This window comes from Pagrus major, chromosome 7 (genome assembly GCF_040436345.1).
Source record: "Pagrus major chromosome 7, Pma_NU_1.0".
Taxonomy (NCBI): domain Eukaryota; kingdom Metazoa; phylum Chordata; class Actinopteri; order Spariformes; family Sparidae; genus Pagrus; species Pagrus major.
This window is the reverse complement of record NC_133221.1, coordinates 15,648,847-15,666,082: the sequence shown is the minus strand read 5'-3', so window position 1 is coordinate 15,666,082 and position 17,236 is coordinate 15,648,847. Positions and strand designations below refer to the sequence as shown.

Sequence of the window (17,236 nt, the reverse complement as noted above, 5' to 3'; positions counted from 1 at the left end):
AGCGTACTCCAGTATTCTTTTGGACTGTGATCCTGAAGTTCTTCCTGATATGTTTACCTTGTATGTTTTATCAATAAAGTATGATTGAGACCATGTAAATAAAGAGCCATGAAAACACATTGCATCCATCGTTATTTTGTCATTTATTGCTTCTTTCCTGACATGGCATCACGTCTCTTTCCCCTCCCCCACCACCCAGTCTCCTGCTCCTTGCACAATTCAGTCTAAAGTTTCTCTTCTTCTCTTTAAGGTGGAAATACTGATCATCATCCCCTCCAAATATTGTTAACACTGATTCACAGACCCTACAATACACTGGATACTTAAGTTAGTTCATAACACAGAGCTGGAAGTGGTGATGCGTTGTCTCTTTTTGTTGAATCTTTGTTTTTTTTATTTTTTACAAATGGAAGTTATTTTTGTACAGTTGATTAAGAGAATACAGAAAACAATGGCCACAAACAATGTCACATGTGAATGAAGACACCACTGCCACGGTCCGACACATACTGCTCACGCCCTCACACACATGCACACACTCATACGCACACATTCGGACCATGGCATATCAGCAGCAGAAATGAGGTCTTCCATTGAGAAAGTTTTTTTCAGGTTCTTTTAAGTTTCTGCAGCACAAAAATGGCGCAACATGTTGGGACGGATGAGGTCATTGAAACCATGACAGACAGGAAAGCACAGAGAGGGAAGATATCACAACTACACTGGACACATCACACTCACAGGACGAGACGGGACAGCACAAAGGCGGGGAGCAGAGAGAGAAAGTCAGCGAGGTAGAGTCAGAAAGCAGAGCAGTGGGCGTATCAGCATGTGATGACTGTGTGGGTGTGTTTCAGTTCTTCTCCCATCTAATCTTTGGTCCATTTGTCCAGGGCTTTTTCTGTATTTTTATAACTATGGGGTGTGTTAATCTGCGCTTTGCCCTCACCAGGCCTGTGTGGTGTGCATGTATTACGTGTAGTTTGTGTGTCTGTGTGTTTTTGCTGATGACAAGGGCGACCTTGGCTCTGTGTTCTGTGGGGGCTGGCTCATCAGATGACACTTTCGAAGAGCAGTGTACTCTTGGTTCCTGCAGGGGGCAGCAGCTTGGCCTCGCTCTCAGGGGCCAGGTACTCCAGGTGATGTCTGCCCCAAACTGGGGTGGTTAGGTGCTGCCACCGCTACACAGAGAAAGTGAAGGGCACATAGGTGATGAGCTGTTTATTGGACGGATGCTTCAGCCGTCTCTAATGAGCCCTCGCTAATGAGTAATGAAGAAATCAGCAAACCAAATAACAGACAGGGGAGGGAGGGCGGTATCCAAGGAGACACATTTTTCTACCGATTACAAACAGAAACACACACACAGGAGAATGTGGCATACTGACCTCCCGCAAAGAGCCTTTGCAGCGTAGTAGTTTGTAGAGAACGGTGACGGGGATACAGAGCATGGAGGACAGGGCCAATGCCCAGCCAAGAGCTTCACCCCACAAGGGGTAAGTGTACACATTGTTGTATTTCAGGGGCTTGTAGTTCACCACGTGGAACAGGAACACTGCCTACAGGCACAAAATATATCAGCTGTTTGCATCTGGAAGGTAAAGCTGCTGGAGAAAACACACACAGAGCAGCACTTACCACACAGACAAAAGGCGTGATGTAGGACCAACACCACTTCATGTAGGGCAGGGGCTGATAGCCAATCATACGAGCCACGTCGTCCATGAAACGGTCCGCGCCTGAGAGAAATTACATTAGGGATTATGTGATAATGCATCAAATTGTGCAGTTTGTGTTGCTGTGTGTATTGTAATTGTACTGTATTGCCTCACCATAGACCCATGCGATCACCACACACTCCCAGAAGGCCTGCCACAGCAGAGTGATGCCACTGGCAGAGTAGTAGTCAAACAGCTGGAAGACATACATCCCTCCCTGACAGAAACAGAGAGAGCAGTCAGCCTCAAGACCACCATGTTAATACTTTATGTGTGACCTATTTCTAGCCTTGTCTCCGCTATTTAGGCTTTCATACCAGTTCATTTCTAGCAATGGTTTTCTTTGCCCAATTAAGCATTAGGTGAACAATCAATGTATTTTAAAGAAACTACTGATATGAGAATATATATAGTCCTAGATTTTGGAGATCATTATATCTTGATATGGCATAGGTATTGTCTTTTCCTGGTTTTAAAGGGTGCATTAAAGTAAAATGTACATTTTTTTTAGTTACAGTAAAGTAAAAAATATTGTTACCGATGATGGATATGAGTACACATACAGTATATCAATTAGATTAATCAATGCAATTATACTAAACCTTATACTTTCCAGAATTCTAATAATTCTACATTATGTTTGGTATAAAACCTTAAATAATGTAAAAACATCAAACACTACTATGTGTATTGAACATTTGATTTATATTGAATTGTCTTTTGTGTTGGCATGCAAGTGCACCGAACAAGTCCAACCATGCTTGGGTCTTAATTTTACCAAAGTCAGAAGTTTCTGGAACTTATTTACATGTATGTTCATCATCCTATTATTCTGTCATAATAAAAATATTAATAATAATTAAAAAAAATAAAGGCTCGAAGACGGGAGCTGGCTCCCATAGTTCATTTATAAGAGCTCATAGAGCTGATTTGTTCATCACTGACACATCACTTATTTGATATGATTTTTTAAGTTTTGTATGGTGCCAAAAAACTGAAGTAAAATAAAAAACAAGTTAAAAAAAGTATTGTGTTATTTGATTTTGTCACCCATTCCTCACATTTATGAAGTGCTTGTGAGGAGATTTCAAAATGTTGCGATATATATTGTGAACCGCAATAGAGCCTAAAAATATGGTGCCATTATTCTAAAGAAATATCATCCAGCCCCAATAAAAATAATAGTCTGCTAGCAAAACAATCTTATGCTCAGTTAAGAGACTCTTCTTCATTGTCTTATAATCTGCCAGCCTCCAAATAAGAGTGTATCCCCCCTAATTCTTAAGAATACAAAACTCTCGGAAATCCTCATTGTACCTCAGTGACCATGGACATGTCGATGAGGAAGCAGATGACGCAGCAGATGGCCGCCACCACCTCTCGCCGCAAGGAGCCCAGGGCGGATTTAGGGGGTAGCATGTCCATGATTCCCGTGATCAAACCCTCGACCCCAACAAACTGAGGAAGAAAGTAAAGAGATAGCAGAGAATTAAATTATAAGAAAATTATAATTATAAGTAGAATTAAGTTGTGTACTACTCTGACCCTACTACTACTCTACTGCAGATGTATCTGACATATAACCGAGATTTTGCAGATGAGCATGTCAGCTCAAATCCAGAGACCTCTCCTCCCTGTGCAAGAATGTTTACGCGTCTCTTTGCTGTACAAAAACATATTTCTATGAGTGGAATGAGTTGAGAGGACAACAGCTGTGCAGCTATTTTTTACATCATTAACCAGAAATGGCAGCATGTGCACGGCCAATGTGGCTATGGCAGGAAAAAGAGAGAGATGGATGGAGAAGAAATGAGGGAGAGAATGGAAAGTGAGAGTAAATGAATGGATTGGAGAGTGGACAGACAGTCTCTGTGTGAATCAGACAGAAGCTCATTGACAAATCCCTGGGCTGTAAAACAATGGATGTAGGCACTGGCTCAAACAGACACACAACAAACAGGCTGCTAAGAAATACAATGCTAAAACTGGACGTGATGCGTCTCGACTGTTTGTCGCACTTGAATGAGAGGAAGTGAGAGAAAATGAAATGTAGATTAGCTTCAATTTAAAATGCAGCATAATCAAGAAGACAGTAAAATATAGATTCAAGATCCTCGAAGATAAATGCCTTCTATAATGCGATAAGACGTGTATGTAAACAAACAAACTCAAATGTGTCAACAGTCAGTATTACCTGGCTGTCCAGGCCCAGTATGAGCAACATAAAGAAGAAAAGTGCAGCCCAGAGTGGCGCCAGAGGCATCAGAGTCACAGCCTTGGGGTAGGCTATAAAGGCCAGGCCTGGACCTGCACATTAAGAAGTAGTTAGTCATAAGCAGACATGGAGGGAATAAAGCTCTTACTGTCAATACTCAGCTCACTACACTGGGTTTAAGGCAACCGATTCACACGGAAGCTGTATTCTTACCACTCTCAGCTACCTTACTGATGTCCACGCCTTGCTCAGCAGCCATGAAGCCCAGCACAGAAAACACCACAAAGCCTGCGAAGAAACTGGTTCCACTGTTGATGATAGCCAGCAAAAATGCATCCCTACAGACACACACACAGAGAAAGAAAGAGAAAGAGAGAAAGGGGGGAGAAAGAACAGGACACTGTGAGCAAAAGATGCACTATAATATGCTGCAACATGAGGCTCACGAAAGACATTCAAGACAAGCACTGGCAGCAGAAGAGATGGACGGATGGTGAATTGGGGATCAATAGTAATTTCTCTGAAAGCTGTTGTTGTCTTTGTAGTTGGCAGGTAGAGTGCAGAGACCAAATAAGCCAATGGGGCATCTGTCTACAGGTCTGAGAGGGGTGGAAAAGCGAAAGGAAAACCCCATATTGACTACTCGCTCCATAATATAAATATATCTAACATTATTATAATGAATATTGGAGCTCTAATTCTAATAACATCCCTGATATCTGGTCCACATAGTGAGGACTGACCTTCTGTTAATCCTGAAAAGTCAAGTGTAGCCGGCCAAGAATCCTTCCTGATATAAAGAATGTATAAACAAGAGTTGCACCATGATGATTATTATGACACCGCTGCAGCTGTGTTCAGAGGCAACATCCACTCAGTCTACCATCAATAGGCTCTATCAATCTGAAACAGTACTCAGAGGAATTCTTTTTGATATGTATAATCAAAACAACTCAGAGTGAGTGTTTGGGTTATGAAAACAGACCATATCATGACCACAATTATTTAACAAGACAAGGCTATAGCCACACTAGCAGCCCTATGAGGCAATAATGGAGACAACTTTACACTTACTGTTGACCCTTACAACTACTACTGTAGATGCCCCAAACTGATTTCAGTCAGAGCTCGTCAGACTCGGTTCGACACAGCCAGACCTGGCTCTGCTACCGTCAGTCTAAAGATCAGGTTAGAGTAGAAAAGAAGGGGTTTGTACAATGCCTTGTATGACCACATCGAAATGAACTATATTTAGGTGGAGTTAAAGCTGGCCGTCATACAGGGGGGGGATGCGATATTGTTGATATTAGACATTCAGAGTGTTGCACTTGTTTGTTAGAAAGAAAAGTTCTATCAGTCCACTTCAGGAGTGGTGAAATCACTGTGTGAAGTAGGGTTGCAACAGTATGAGATTCTAATGGTATCACACAATTCTTACAATTATTATCGTTACAATAACCCCGAATGAATGAAAACAGGGGGGGTTTTTGGTTAAACAAACGCTGTTTTGGAATGTAAAAAAATATTATGTCCTAACGGACGAGAAACTTGATATAGACTTAAAATATTATTTTTAATAAGATTAATAAAGTAGAATTTAATACCGTAGAAAATGTACACCGTATGATAACAGAAATGGGATATTTCTGCAACCCTTGTGTGAAGAGGGTGGGAATGTCAGGGCGACGGTTTTGGGAAGCTACACCAACAGACCACAGACCTCTGTAATCCAACATCAGATTGGTGTGGTTAGAGGGGGTTTCCAAAGACATTCAACCATCCGACAAGCACGTTTCATGGAGTATACAGGCCCCATAAAGTATACTTTAGCCTCAGGTTACTTTGGATAACTTCTGCTTTGAGCTGAATACTAAGATTAGTGTGCTATCATCTAATAACAACTATTGGACGGTATCCTTTAGGTCTTAAGCACCAAGCAGCTCCAGTGCTTGGGATTTAATGGCATCTAGCATTGTAGTTGCAGGCTGCAACCAACTGAACATGCCTTGTCTCACCCTCCCCTAAAACCGTCAAAATTGAGAAAAACCCTCTTAAGTGCCAGTGTTTGGTTTATCTGTTCTGGGCTACTATAGAAACATGGTGAACTCTGTGAACAAGGACCAGCTCCTTCTGTAGATACAAAAGGCTCATTTGGTAACAAAACCTCAACAATTCTTAGTTTCAGGTGATTATACACTATTGAAAACATAATTTGGAATATCATATTTCTGCCAATCGAGAATCCCTGAAATCCTACACACTGCCCCCCCCCATCAAAATGTTTTACTCTCTTGCTTCCACATTAAGTGTTTGTTAGCAAATTAGAATACTTCATAAGCCTAAGCCATGTGAAGACCACTTATGTATCAAAATGCATGGCAATCTATCCAGTGTTTGAAGATATTTCACTCTAGACCAACAGATCGACAGACTAACTTTGTGCTCGTAACAGCTAAACCTCTAGCATGGCTAAAAAAGACATGTGAAGTCAAATTGTGTGGTCTGAAAGCAAGTGATCAAGACCTAAGGACTCCTGAGTCCTAATTGTAGTACTGACTGGCCTCTGTGAGCAGTTTAAATACACATTTCTCCAGCTATTCCAGCTATTCCTGGGCTTCTCTAAGTGTGTGTGAGAAACAGAGCTGAGCTGACATACCTCAGAATCTGAACTCATCCTTTAACTTCCAATTAAGGTCAAGGAAGAGAAAATGTCAGATGGCAGGATATTCATGAGGCTCCTCCTATTATGGGCATTCCAAATATGCATGCAGTGCTGAGATTTACAAAAACAATTATCTCTATTACATCTATGGAGCAAACTACCTTGTAAAGGTCTTAAAATGTTTACATATCTACCAAACAAGCCAGCCAACAAAAACAGCAATAGTGAGGCCAACTGTTCCTAGAAACAATGTAAATCAGGTCTATCTTTTTAAGAAAAACATTATGGATTGATTGCCAGAAAATAAAAAAAGAGCTTGTTGCATATATTCAGGGCTTGACGGCACTGCTATGACTCTTCCAGGCAGCCTGTTTGCTTCTATCTTAATCAGGGAGAGAAATTAATTTACATCTGAAATGTGAGTGCATGGAGGTATTTCAGCCTTCCATTATACTTCCTGCAGTCATACAGTAGAGCGTATTTAAGTCTATTGGTTGTGGCAAATGCAGATAACAGCACAGACCTGACAATACCACATTCCTTCAACACATTTAAAAGGGTGTTTAAAGGAGAAAGGAAGTGATCTTTTGGCACTTTATAATAGAGTCATTCTGAAAGAAAGCCTAAATGTACATATGTATAGACTCACTGGTAACAGTTGTTATGGAAGCGGTTATAGCTGCCCAGTGCAGTCAGGGCGCCCAGTCCGATGGCATAGGAGAAGAAAATCTGGGTGCCGGCATCAATCCACACCTATGACATATGGAATAATTCGAGTAATGTTTCACAATCTGTTGACCTGTGTTTCTTAGATGTTGATGTACACATCTGTCGTGTTTTCTACAGACAACGCAAAATTATACCTGTGCTTCTCCAAGTTTGGACCAGTCAGGTTTCAGGTAGTAAACAATCCCATCTATAGCTCCAGGTAGAGTGACTCCGTGGGCCAAGAGAACGACCAGTACCAGGTAGGGGAACAGAGCTGTGAAGTACACAACCTACAGAAAGATGAAAGAAGAGTGCTATGAAGTATGCTTCTTGATACCGTAGCATAAATTTGTGAGGAGGTGTTTGAGTACTATGCATCAGAACTTGCATTAAGTAAAGTAGAAAACTCCAAAGTACACCCTTCAAACATTTACACTCCTCATATTACATGAAGTAACTAAGTACACAGAAAAATGTAATTATATGATCAATTTAACAAGCTAGCAGGAAAAGTTTAGTGCTTATCAACATGGTCCATCTGCTATGGTGAAATGTTTCAACATAACTGCACCCAAGTATGTTTTTATCACTTTGATTAAGCAATTACCTTCTTTGCAAATACTCAAGTCTTAAGTAGAAGCCCATTAGGTCCTTCCTGTAGTGGATGTGTAATGGGCCCTGTCATGTTACTTTGAAGAAAAGGTAGCCTGTAAATGGAAAGCCAGACAATTTGTAAACCTCCTGCAATAGCAGGGGTTTTTGGCAGACCTTTTCAGAAAGTAGTCTTTGTAAAGTTATGCCGCGAAAGCCGCCCCCTGCTAACCTACTAGAAGCATCAAGTCCCCGCTAAATCACTATGGTAAAAGCAAAGTAGTGAGAAAGCACATATTTGCCTTGATCTAGGGCGAACATGGGCAAAAAAAGCCCCATTCCAGCTCTCAAACATCTACATGGTGGAAAGTTACTAATCGGCTTACAGCTGGCCGGCTGGCTCAATCTCCTTCATTATTTTTTCACTCGCTCTACGAGCTTTGGCTACTCTGGAGACACGGGTATGCAAATACAGACATCTCCATGTGCTAAAATAAGGATGTATTCATTATGCTAATGTTTGAGAGCACACACATTAAAAAGATAGAGTAGTAGGCATCTTCTTTCAACTACTGAATAGAAGTCACCCTGAACAATATGCATGTACAGTATAATATAATAGGGATTGGCCGATCAGTCAAAGATTATAGCCTGACTGAAACTTTAAGCTGCACATAAACATAAATACACGTGAGCAAAAAGCTCCACAAACTCCACAATAAACATTTGAAGAATAAACATGTGCGCTTACATTTGTGTTCATATGTGTTTCAGTCTAGACACTGATCCTCTCACTATACCAAAGCTGATTTGGGGTCAAAGGGCAAAATGCTGCAATTATTTAAACCTTTGCATGAAGCCATGCAAATATTAGTCTGCACTCTATAACCCCTGACAGTGGCAAGTAACATTTCATGTATGCTAAAGCCATAAATACTTGTCTGTACACCATAAACCCAAATAGTGACATGTTACACAAAGAATCTGGAATTGTACAGCCAGAAAAGACTTTACCTTGCCAGTAGATTTAACTCCTTTCCACATGCAGAAGTAAACAATGATCCAGGTGACTATGAGACACAGCACCATCTCATAGCTGATGTCACCAGGCTCGTGAAGCCCACCAGACAGACGGAGCACTTTACGCCTATGAGGAAGAGGACAAAGAATTGAATTATGTTGAATTATATTTTGCAAGTCAAATGAGGCTTTTATAGGGCCTTGTTAACGCCTGATAAATGTCAGAAAAATGAAATATATTTTGTAACTGACATAAAACAAGATTAGAATGATCAGAATTAAGGTCTGCATGACTGGAAACTTTGGGTTCATATTGCTAAAACCCCTAAAATTCAATTTGGTAGTGGTTTAATGTCTTAAAATCTTTATGGCTTTGACTTTAAATAATAAAATGATTAAGACTGATGACACACTGCTAAACTCCTCCATGACAATTCCCAGACAAGTCATTATAACATACTCCCAGAACTCGATGACAGGGGAGCGCATGCCCTCAGCCTCTGCGCAGCTGCCGTTGAGGAGGAACTGGGCTGCAGACAAGTTCAGCGGGGACGTGGAGGAGAGGAGGTTGTTGGGGGTGGCAGCAGATGATGGCAGAGCTAGCTGGCCAGCGCTGCGGTTGTGGCAAGCGCGGCGGAAGTCCTGCGTGCAGTTGGGGGTGTTCCAGGGGTGTCCGCAAGTGGCCCAGGGCAGTGGGTTGGTGAAGGAATGGAAGAGAAAGTAGAGGCCCCATACCAGAATCATGATGTAGTAGGTGTTACAGAAGAACACTATCACCATGGAGGCCAAGCCCAAACCTGACAGAGAATGAGAGAGGCAGCCAAAGGAGGTATGTTGGGATGTAGTTTACAAATCAGAGATGATGAGCAAGCAATAAAATTAGATTCTTTTGAGAAATATGATTGTCAAACATTCTAACGTATACAGAGATAAGTACCTTTAAAGAGGGGTGCAATGTTCCAGGCAGAAACCCCTCCCTGCTTCATGAATTGTCCCAGTGCAATCTCCAGGAAGAAGACTGGGATGCCCCCGATGAACACAATCAGCAAGTATGGGATCAGGAAAACCCCTGCAACACATAGATTCATCACATGGTCACAATCACAACACTGTATCTAAACTAACTCATATTGTGAAATACTTTCTTATCATTGGCCAAACATTCAATATCACTTTAAGACTATAATTAAAAGAAAACGATCAGCATCAGTAAATATATGACTACAGAATGATAGTGGTTTATTACTCTGGGCTTATGCAATGATGATATTAACGGTATCAAATCAATAAATTCCTTGTCATCGCACTTAAAGACATCACATGTGGCATTCTTTATGCTTCAAACAGCAGATGTTTCAGGAGGAAAGGCAAATGAATTGCATGTTTCAGTAAAGTTTGAAAGTTAATGTGTAAGGTTAGTTGCTCTGAGACTTCTTTTTCATATACTACAAAGAGTACAAGAGTGTGAGTCAATCGTATGCTCAGTAAGTAATAGAAAATGATAACATTCCACATAGTCTGAACCTTGTTAATAGGAAAACAAAAATTAGGAACAAATAATCATTTTCTTAAGTAATTTTGAGGTGGACAACAAAGATCTCAAACATGAGACAATGTGATTACATGATCAGAGAGACTTAATCAAACCCCTGGCCTCCAAAAAACCCCTTAGTAAAGTAATCTGGGTTTGATTCATTAACAAAAATATAAATGTAAGTATCATAACACTTCATTCTTTGGTGATTGATCTTGGTAGCTTGGATCACTACCTTCTTTACGCCTTGCCAAGGAGGTTATATTTTGGCTGGAGTCTGTTTGTTTTTTGGCTGGTTTGTCCACAAGATTACAAAAATAACTACTCAATGAATTTACACGAAACTTGGATGGAGGACGGGTCTCGGCCATTTCTGTTAATTTCTTAGGGAATAATGCATGGATCTTGATGTAAAAAAAATCAGCTGTATTTAGGTAGCTGGTATCTATGAGTGAGTACAATTTAATGTGTATCCAAATAAATATCCGGATATAGCAGATTAAATATGTTGTAGCTGGATACTGGATTTATGCTTTCTTGAATTAAAGGGAGCTGTTGGGCCTTGACGGAGGTACGCACTCCACTGAGTATCATTCTAGTATTTTATGTTTAATGGTGTGAATGGACTGAATTTGTATGCATTAGATGGATGCCGTCCAAAGTGTCAGTGATGACAAGACAGGAATGGAGATGGACAGGAAGAGAAAGAGGTTTGCAAAGTTAAAGTGAGAATTATCATGACACGATCACAATAAAAATCCTCAACATCTTCTAAACTTGAGAGAATTATTTTAGTAACATTACATAAAGCTATTCCTAATAAAAACAATGGTGAGTTTTTGTTGTTTACAGTTAAGAGGCTGATTATGTCCTGGTCATGGAGGATATAGTCATACTGGCAGAACTTCAGCAGTAGAAAATCTGAACCAGAGGTCATGTTTATCAAGTTTTTAAGCACACAGGCTGCACAAACATTGACATGGCTCTTACTAATCGAGCTCTCAACACAACAAGAAACAGTCGAGAGGAGGGGGAAGCAATAAAGGGCAAAAGAGCCAGGGAGGAGGTTAGACAAGGCCACAGATAACGGATGCATTGACGGTGTATGTGGGAGATTAACGCGTCGTCTCCCATTCCACCAGTGTGTACACAGTTATGGTAAGTATTGTCCTTGAACTTGACAGCTGCACGGAGCGGAGGCAGACAAAAGACTATCAAATGAAGACAGAAAGTGAGACAACAGACCCCAGCAGGAGTTGTTAGTCCTGATAGAGACATTGAGGAGTTCTAATCATTTTGATTAGTAGTCGTTTGGCCTGAGGCAGTGCTCAGTTTCTTCTATAAATAATCTGTTTTGGATTCCCATACCGTAGCAGAGGCTTGTCAAGATCAGGCATACACAGTAGAGAAAAAATGAAAAAGGCGGCATAGGTCATTTAACTCATGTAATCCAACTGCAATGATTTGCTTTGTATAGTAACATACTGGGTGATGCCACTACAGTGCGCAGATGGAAGGGAGTCACATGACCAGCCATGACGCAGAGCAGAGAGAGGCTAAGAAGAAAGGAGGGAAAGATGGATACATCAGAGGAGAGAGAGGCAGAAAAACTGGGACAACGCTGTGGTGGAGCAGGTTCAACAAATACAAAAATGACACAGCAAGGCATCGACCTGGTTGGCTCCGCAGCCGTGCAATTGATTGACAATTTGTGCCTCATTCAGTCCATCATTCTTTATGTCATTCTCTGAGAGCAGAGGGCTGCAGCCTTATAAGGAAACATTCATGAGAGTGAGTCTAAGAGAGAAAGGGGTGGGAGAGCGGGAGAGAGACAGCGAGAGAGAAAGGGAGAGAGATGCAATGGGAGGCGTGAATGGAATGAATGGAGAAAATGCTTGCACTGACATATTCCATAATATTGGCCGAATCATCGAGGAACTGAACCCTTAATAGGCTTAAGTAAATCCGCTCTAATCATAACCGGACCAGACACATCAGGCCCAGCAGCTGAGTTACAAATAAATAAATAAACTAGATTTGCAGAGTATTATTTCCACGCATTTATTTTTACATTCATCTAGTACCGTCTCAAAAGTGCGTCCTTGTTTCAGTGACAAACAACTCTGACTCAGAGCCCCAGCCCTTATCTGATAACATTGTTGTGCTTACAAGGTGTACCCTGGGTCAGTCAAAGACGTAAAAAGAAGCACTGTGGCAAATGTGGCTGTGCCGACGCTGAAGGGGAGTAAAAGGACGGGCACAGTCACAGGACGTTTATTGTGTGACATATCCATCTGCCTCCTTATCAACAGGCGAGTGGGAGAGAGCACCTTTGTATGCTACATGAGTGCTGGGCAGGAGCACACAGGGGGTGGACTGTGTGAGGCAGGCCATTGTTATACGATACCACAAGGTGGGTATCAGAGCCATGGGTCACAAGACACACACACGAGGGAGAGGGAGGGCTGGACTAAGACACACACAGACACATGCACACACATCCAGTTTCATTTCAATGTTACACCTCATAAAAAAATAGTAAAGTGGGTAGGGCAGAGATAAGACATGTCAAGGACAAAAGTGGCAGTAAGGTCAGGTTACTGTTGGACAAGTTGGCATAAATTAAAACAGAAAAGGATATGGACAAAGTTATGTAACAACGCAAATACCTTATATGCGAGTGAGAGAGGAGCAGGAACACTGTAGGGCAAACTATACAAAGCGTGTCTGTTAAGCAACAGGCAGCAATGATAAATACAGTGAAACCACGTGCTTTTCAGCTACGTGCTCACAGCCACGCAGGCCATGCTTTCCCTACCTATCACGCCTATTAAAATATTACGTATCCTCATGCTGTTTCACTGTTGTCCTAGCAACTGTCAGAAGTACACCTTAACTGTTTAAACAGGACGACTCTTAGATTTGGGAAACTTTCTAGATCTAGATTTTCTTTTTTAAAATGTGTATTGTACTCTAGATAAAAGCAGCTCCAAACCTTTGCTTAACTTATGAATCATATTTCATTATATTTTAAGAGTGCTTAAGAAGTTTTCTCAATTTTCATTGAATTCAGCTCAACATTCAACACAATCACCACAATGACACTAGTAGACAAAATCAGCACTTGAGGCCTGAGTCCCACCCTTTCTTAGTGGATATACTGGACTTCTTCACCAACAGAACCCAAATAGCTGGGATTGTCAGACAACACAGGAAAAGAAGTTGTCTGCATGTTAACAATTGCAAGTTTCCAAAATGTTTCTAAATGTGACATTTATGGCAGATGACACACCTCTTCCAGGTGACCCTCAGGGTTGTATGCTTGACCCCCTCGACAAGTTTCCTGAGGAGGTCGCTGGGGAAATTATTAAGGGTGATATTTCCAGTGCTTAGCACTTTCCAGTGCTTAGCAGAACTAGAACAAAATATCATAATAACTGATGCACTGGTGGCACTTTCAAGACTTTAGAGGCATAAGCTAAGTGGACTAAACAATAGTATTAGTGTTGGTAGTATTACTTGATAAGGTCACTAACTCATAACTTCATGAATGAATGATACGGGGTACAAATCGAAGAACGAGGATTAGCGTCCTGTTACCATGGAAAATGCCAGTTCTGGTTAAGTGACAGGATGTGCCGGAAGTCGTACCGCTAATTTGCGCAAGGTACCATGGGAGATAGGAATAAGGTGGACAGGAAAGTGAGTGATTAAGTTTTAAATCACCAACATCATTGGCCAGATTGCAAACAACAATTATGTAAAGTGGCGCACAGTGAATAGCTTGTTAATTTATATGAACTATTCCATGACATTTGCTTGTACATTAATATTCAATCATCATCTGTACTTGTGTGTATCAACCTTGAAAAGGACTTGATTGGGTTTAGGAGACTCCTCATATGTTCACTAAAATAGTGTTCATTTGTGTGCATTCATAACAAAGAGTCCTCCACAGTACTCCTGAAGCTCACCTCCTCCATTCTTGTAGCAAAGGTAGGGGAACCGCCACACGTTGCCCAAGCCGACAGCAAAACCCACGCAGGACATGATGAAGTCCATCTGTCTGGTCCAGGTTTCCCTCTCCACAGCTGGTACTGCTAAAGCCCCATTTCCTGTCCCGGCTGCAGCCCCATCCTGGGTCTGCGGTGGACCAGCCCCTCCGCCCTCTCCACACCCTGGGCCCGCACCAGGCACAGGCACGAGGGGGTGAGCTGACCCGCCCTCCTCCTCGGACAGGGTCCCTGCCTCTAACTGGGGGAGACTGATATCACCTGGACAGGAAAAGATGTGCAATCGTCAGACGAGAGGCAAATGGAAGAAAGAAGGCAAAGAGAGCGAATGGAAATTCATACATTACATTTTTATTACTAATATCAAACGCATTCACAACTTCACATCACGTCACAAGTCAGCGCTGGAGACAGAGGAACCACAGTGTCAGACTTGTACTGAATGGAGGAGGGAGGGAGACTCCGGGGTTTCAATTCATGCGTCAGAGCAACCATAGCCAATTAGTACAATCATCCACTAAGCCTTAACAGGGCTGACATACTTAATTTACAAGATTTTTTATTGCATAAACTGCCCTTACACGGTTAGTATTTGGGCTATAATCATGTTGCACATGTAATGTCATCACTAAACCCTCCCCCGATGCTTTTCTCCTCTCTGCCTGTCTCACTGACAGAGTGATTAGTGTGCTGCGGTACGACACAGCAGAGAGCAGGTACATCTCGAGCTCCTCCGTCACTCATAAAGCTCTCCTTTTCTCTATTCAACACACACACCGCTGACTGAACGAACGCCTACACTCAGACGCAAGCAAAAGCAACGTGTGTGTGTCTTCATTCGTGCCATTCGATGATGATCAGTCAGCCGCTCTGTGCTGGATGCAAAGCAAGGCAGCTGAATCCAGATCAGAGCAGTTTGAGGGTGTGTGTGTGTGTGTGTGTGTGTGTGTGAACAGAGGAGGGGAAAAGAGTGGGGAAGGTGAGGGATGTCAACTTAATAAGAGGATACCTGTGGTTTAACATAATATGAGCGAGGAGGGTATGTGATGTTTTAAGGTTAATCAAACAGATCACTTGTTAGGTTAAAATAATCTGTTTTTTCCAAGTGTAAACAGGTCTATGTCGAGAACCCTGACCCTCATGACACTGATGTAAAACTTGAGAATCATTTCTTTGTGGAATAATATCTTCTGTATTCACCACAAGTGACCACATTCAGATTAAAAATGACTCCTATGCAGTTAAGTCTGCTCTGGTGTTAAGTTAGACATAAGTGGATGTAAATTGTGATGAGGAACACAGACAGAGTGCAGCTGGATTGCTCTTATAATGAAAAATGTGAAAGGCTGAGGCAGGGATGCTCTAATCCATCAGCATGTGGTCATAGTTAAGCTACTGGTTGGAGCCTATGGTGAATAATAATAAGGCATTAATAAGCAGTGGAAGTCATTCATTATACTCACCTTGGCTGTTCTCTTCCAACTCAGGTGACATGTTGTTGGGTAGCAGCACAGAAATAGATGTTACTGTATCTGGTTTGAGCCAGGGGGCTGCTGAAGTTGTATCAATGTGCCTAGCTAACGAGGCACCCGGCGGGCTTACAGAGGCAGACAGAGAGATGTAACGCTAGCCACAGCGGGCAGTGCTCCAGTTGTCTCTTGATTTTCTGAGTTTGTTATTTCGCCTTGTCGAAATTTTTTATTTTTATTTTTTTTCAAAAATCGCAGTTTTTTTTAAAGATCAACACACAGTTGGAAACCCTCAGCTCAGCTAAGAGATGGAAAAATGTCACAAGGCGCCGCAGTCAGTTGAGCCGTTGACAAAGGAGATTCAAAAGCAGTCGACGAAGCACTTGAAGGTAAGCCTGAAGAATCTCATGGATAACAGTTAAATGAAAAGTATACTGCGCCTTAGGGTGAAGATGTTTTCGTCAAGAAAGCCCAGTCAGAAGTCCACGAACCTGAACGCGATGCCGTAGCTCGACAAACGAAGAATGCGATCTGCCGCTGCCTGCCCACCGCGGTCCGTTAGCCGTGACGGACGCTCCCCCCGCCTCCTCGCGCCGCCGGTTGACGTGATTGGCTGAGGCCAGCCCAGTGCGGCGCGCACAGCATCAGCAGCAGCGCTCAGTCAAAACGACAAGAGTCACAAGGATGGCTTTATGGCACTGCGTGCGTCCTTGACCTGAAAACACACAAATAACTGTAGAGAAATGTCCCAAAGCGCTGTCTGAGGGCGTTTTGCTCTGGTAATTTTGCTCTCCAGACGGCAGGGACCGACTTTCCTTCCACCTTCATTGGGGCTTTTGTGCTGTCTCCCACAGGGGTGTAGCTAGGATTCCTGGTGCCCACATACTCTGCCATAACAAATCCTATAGGAACTGTGTGGCCCCCTCTGCTGCAAGCCCTGTAATCTTCACCAAACAGTGAAGGATGCTTAAAGGGATAGCTCGGGTCTTTTCATACATTCTCTCAACTGTGCAACGGCTGTACTCGTACGCACAGGCAGAATGTAGTGATAAAGGAAAAGGCTGTTGGACTGCAGGTAACACACTGACCAGGGATAAGTACCTCATACAACCCCACATCAAAAGACCCGAACTATCCCTTTGACTCTAGCTTTAACTCTCCACAAGCACTGTGGCTGGGGGGAATAAAAACTCACAAGAGCATGTGTTGGGTTTAAAAGTGCACTATGTGGATTTGCAGTTTTGATTTTTTTTTTATGCCTTAACAAACTTAATAAACAAACTCTCCTCGCTTTCATGACTGAATA

General features: G+C 42.2%; 1 protein-coding gene across 1 annotated transcript; it reads right to left on the bottom strand.

Annotated features, from left to right (window-relative positions):
• Positions 1–131: 131 nt before the first annotated feature.
• On the bottom strand, positions 132–16,463 carry LOC140999143 (sodium- and chloride-dependent creatine transporter 1). The gene is made up of 14 exons (XM_073469414.1): positions 15,925–16,463; positions 14,423–14,722; positions 9,852–9,983; positions 9,375–9,711; positions 8,909–9,041; positions 7,459–7,593; positions 7,245–7,348; positions 4,147–4,271; positions 3,913–4,025; positions 3,036–3,176; positions 1,833–1,935; positions 1,639–1,739; positions 1,389–1,559; positions 132–1,181 (listed from the first exon to the last, which is right to left on the bottom strand). Exons 1-14 carry the CDS (start codon positions 15,953–15,955, stop codon positions 1,053–1,055), a joined length of 2,055 nt encoding a protein of 684 aa, XP_073325515.1. The 5' UTR covers positions 15,956–16,463; the 3' UTR covers positions 132–1,052.
• Positions 16,464–17,236: the final 773 nt, after the last annotated feature.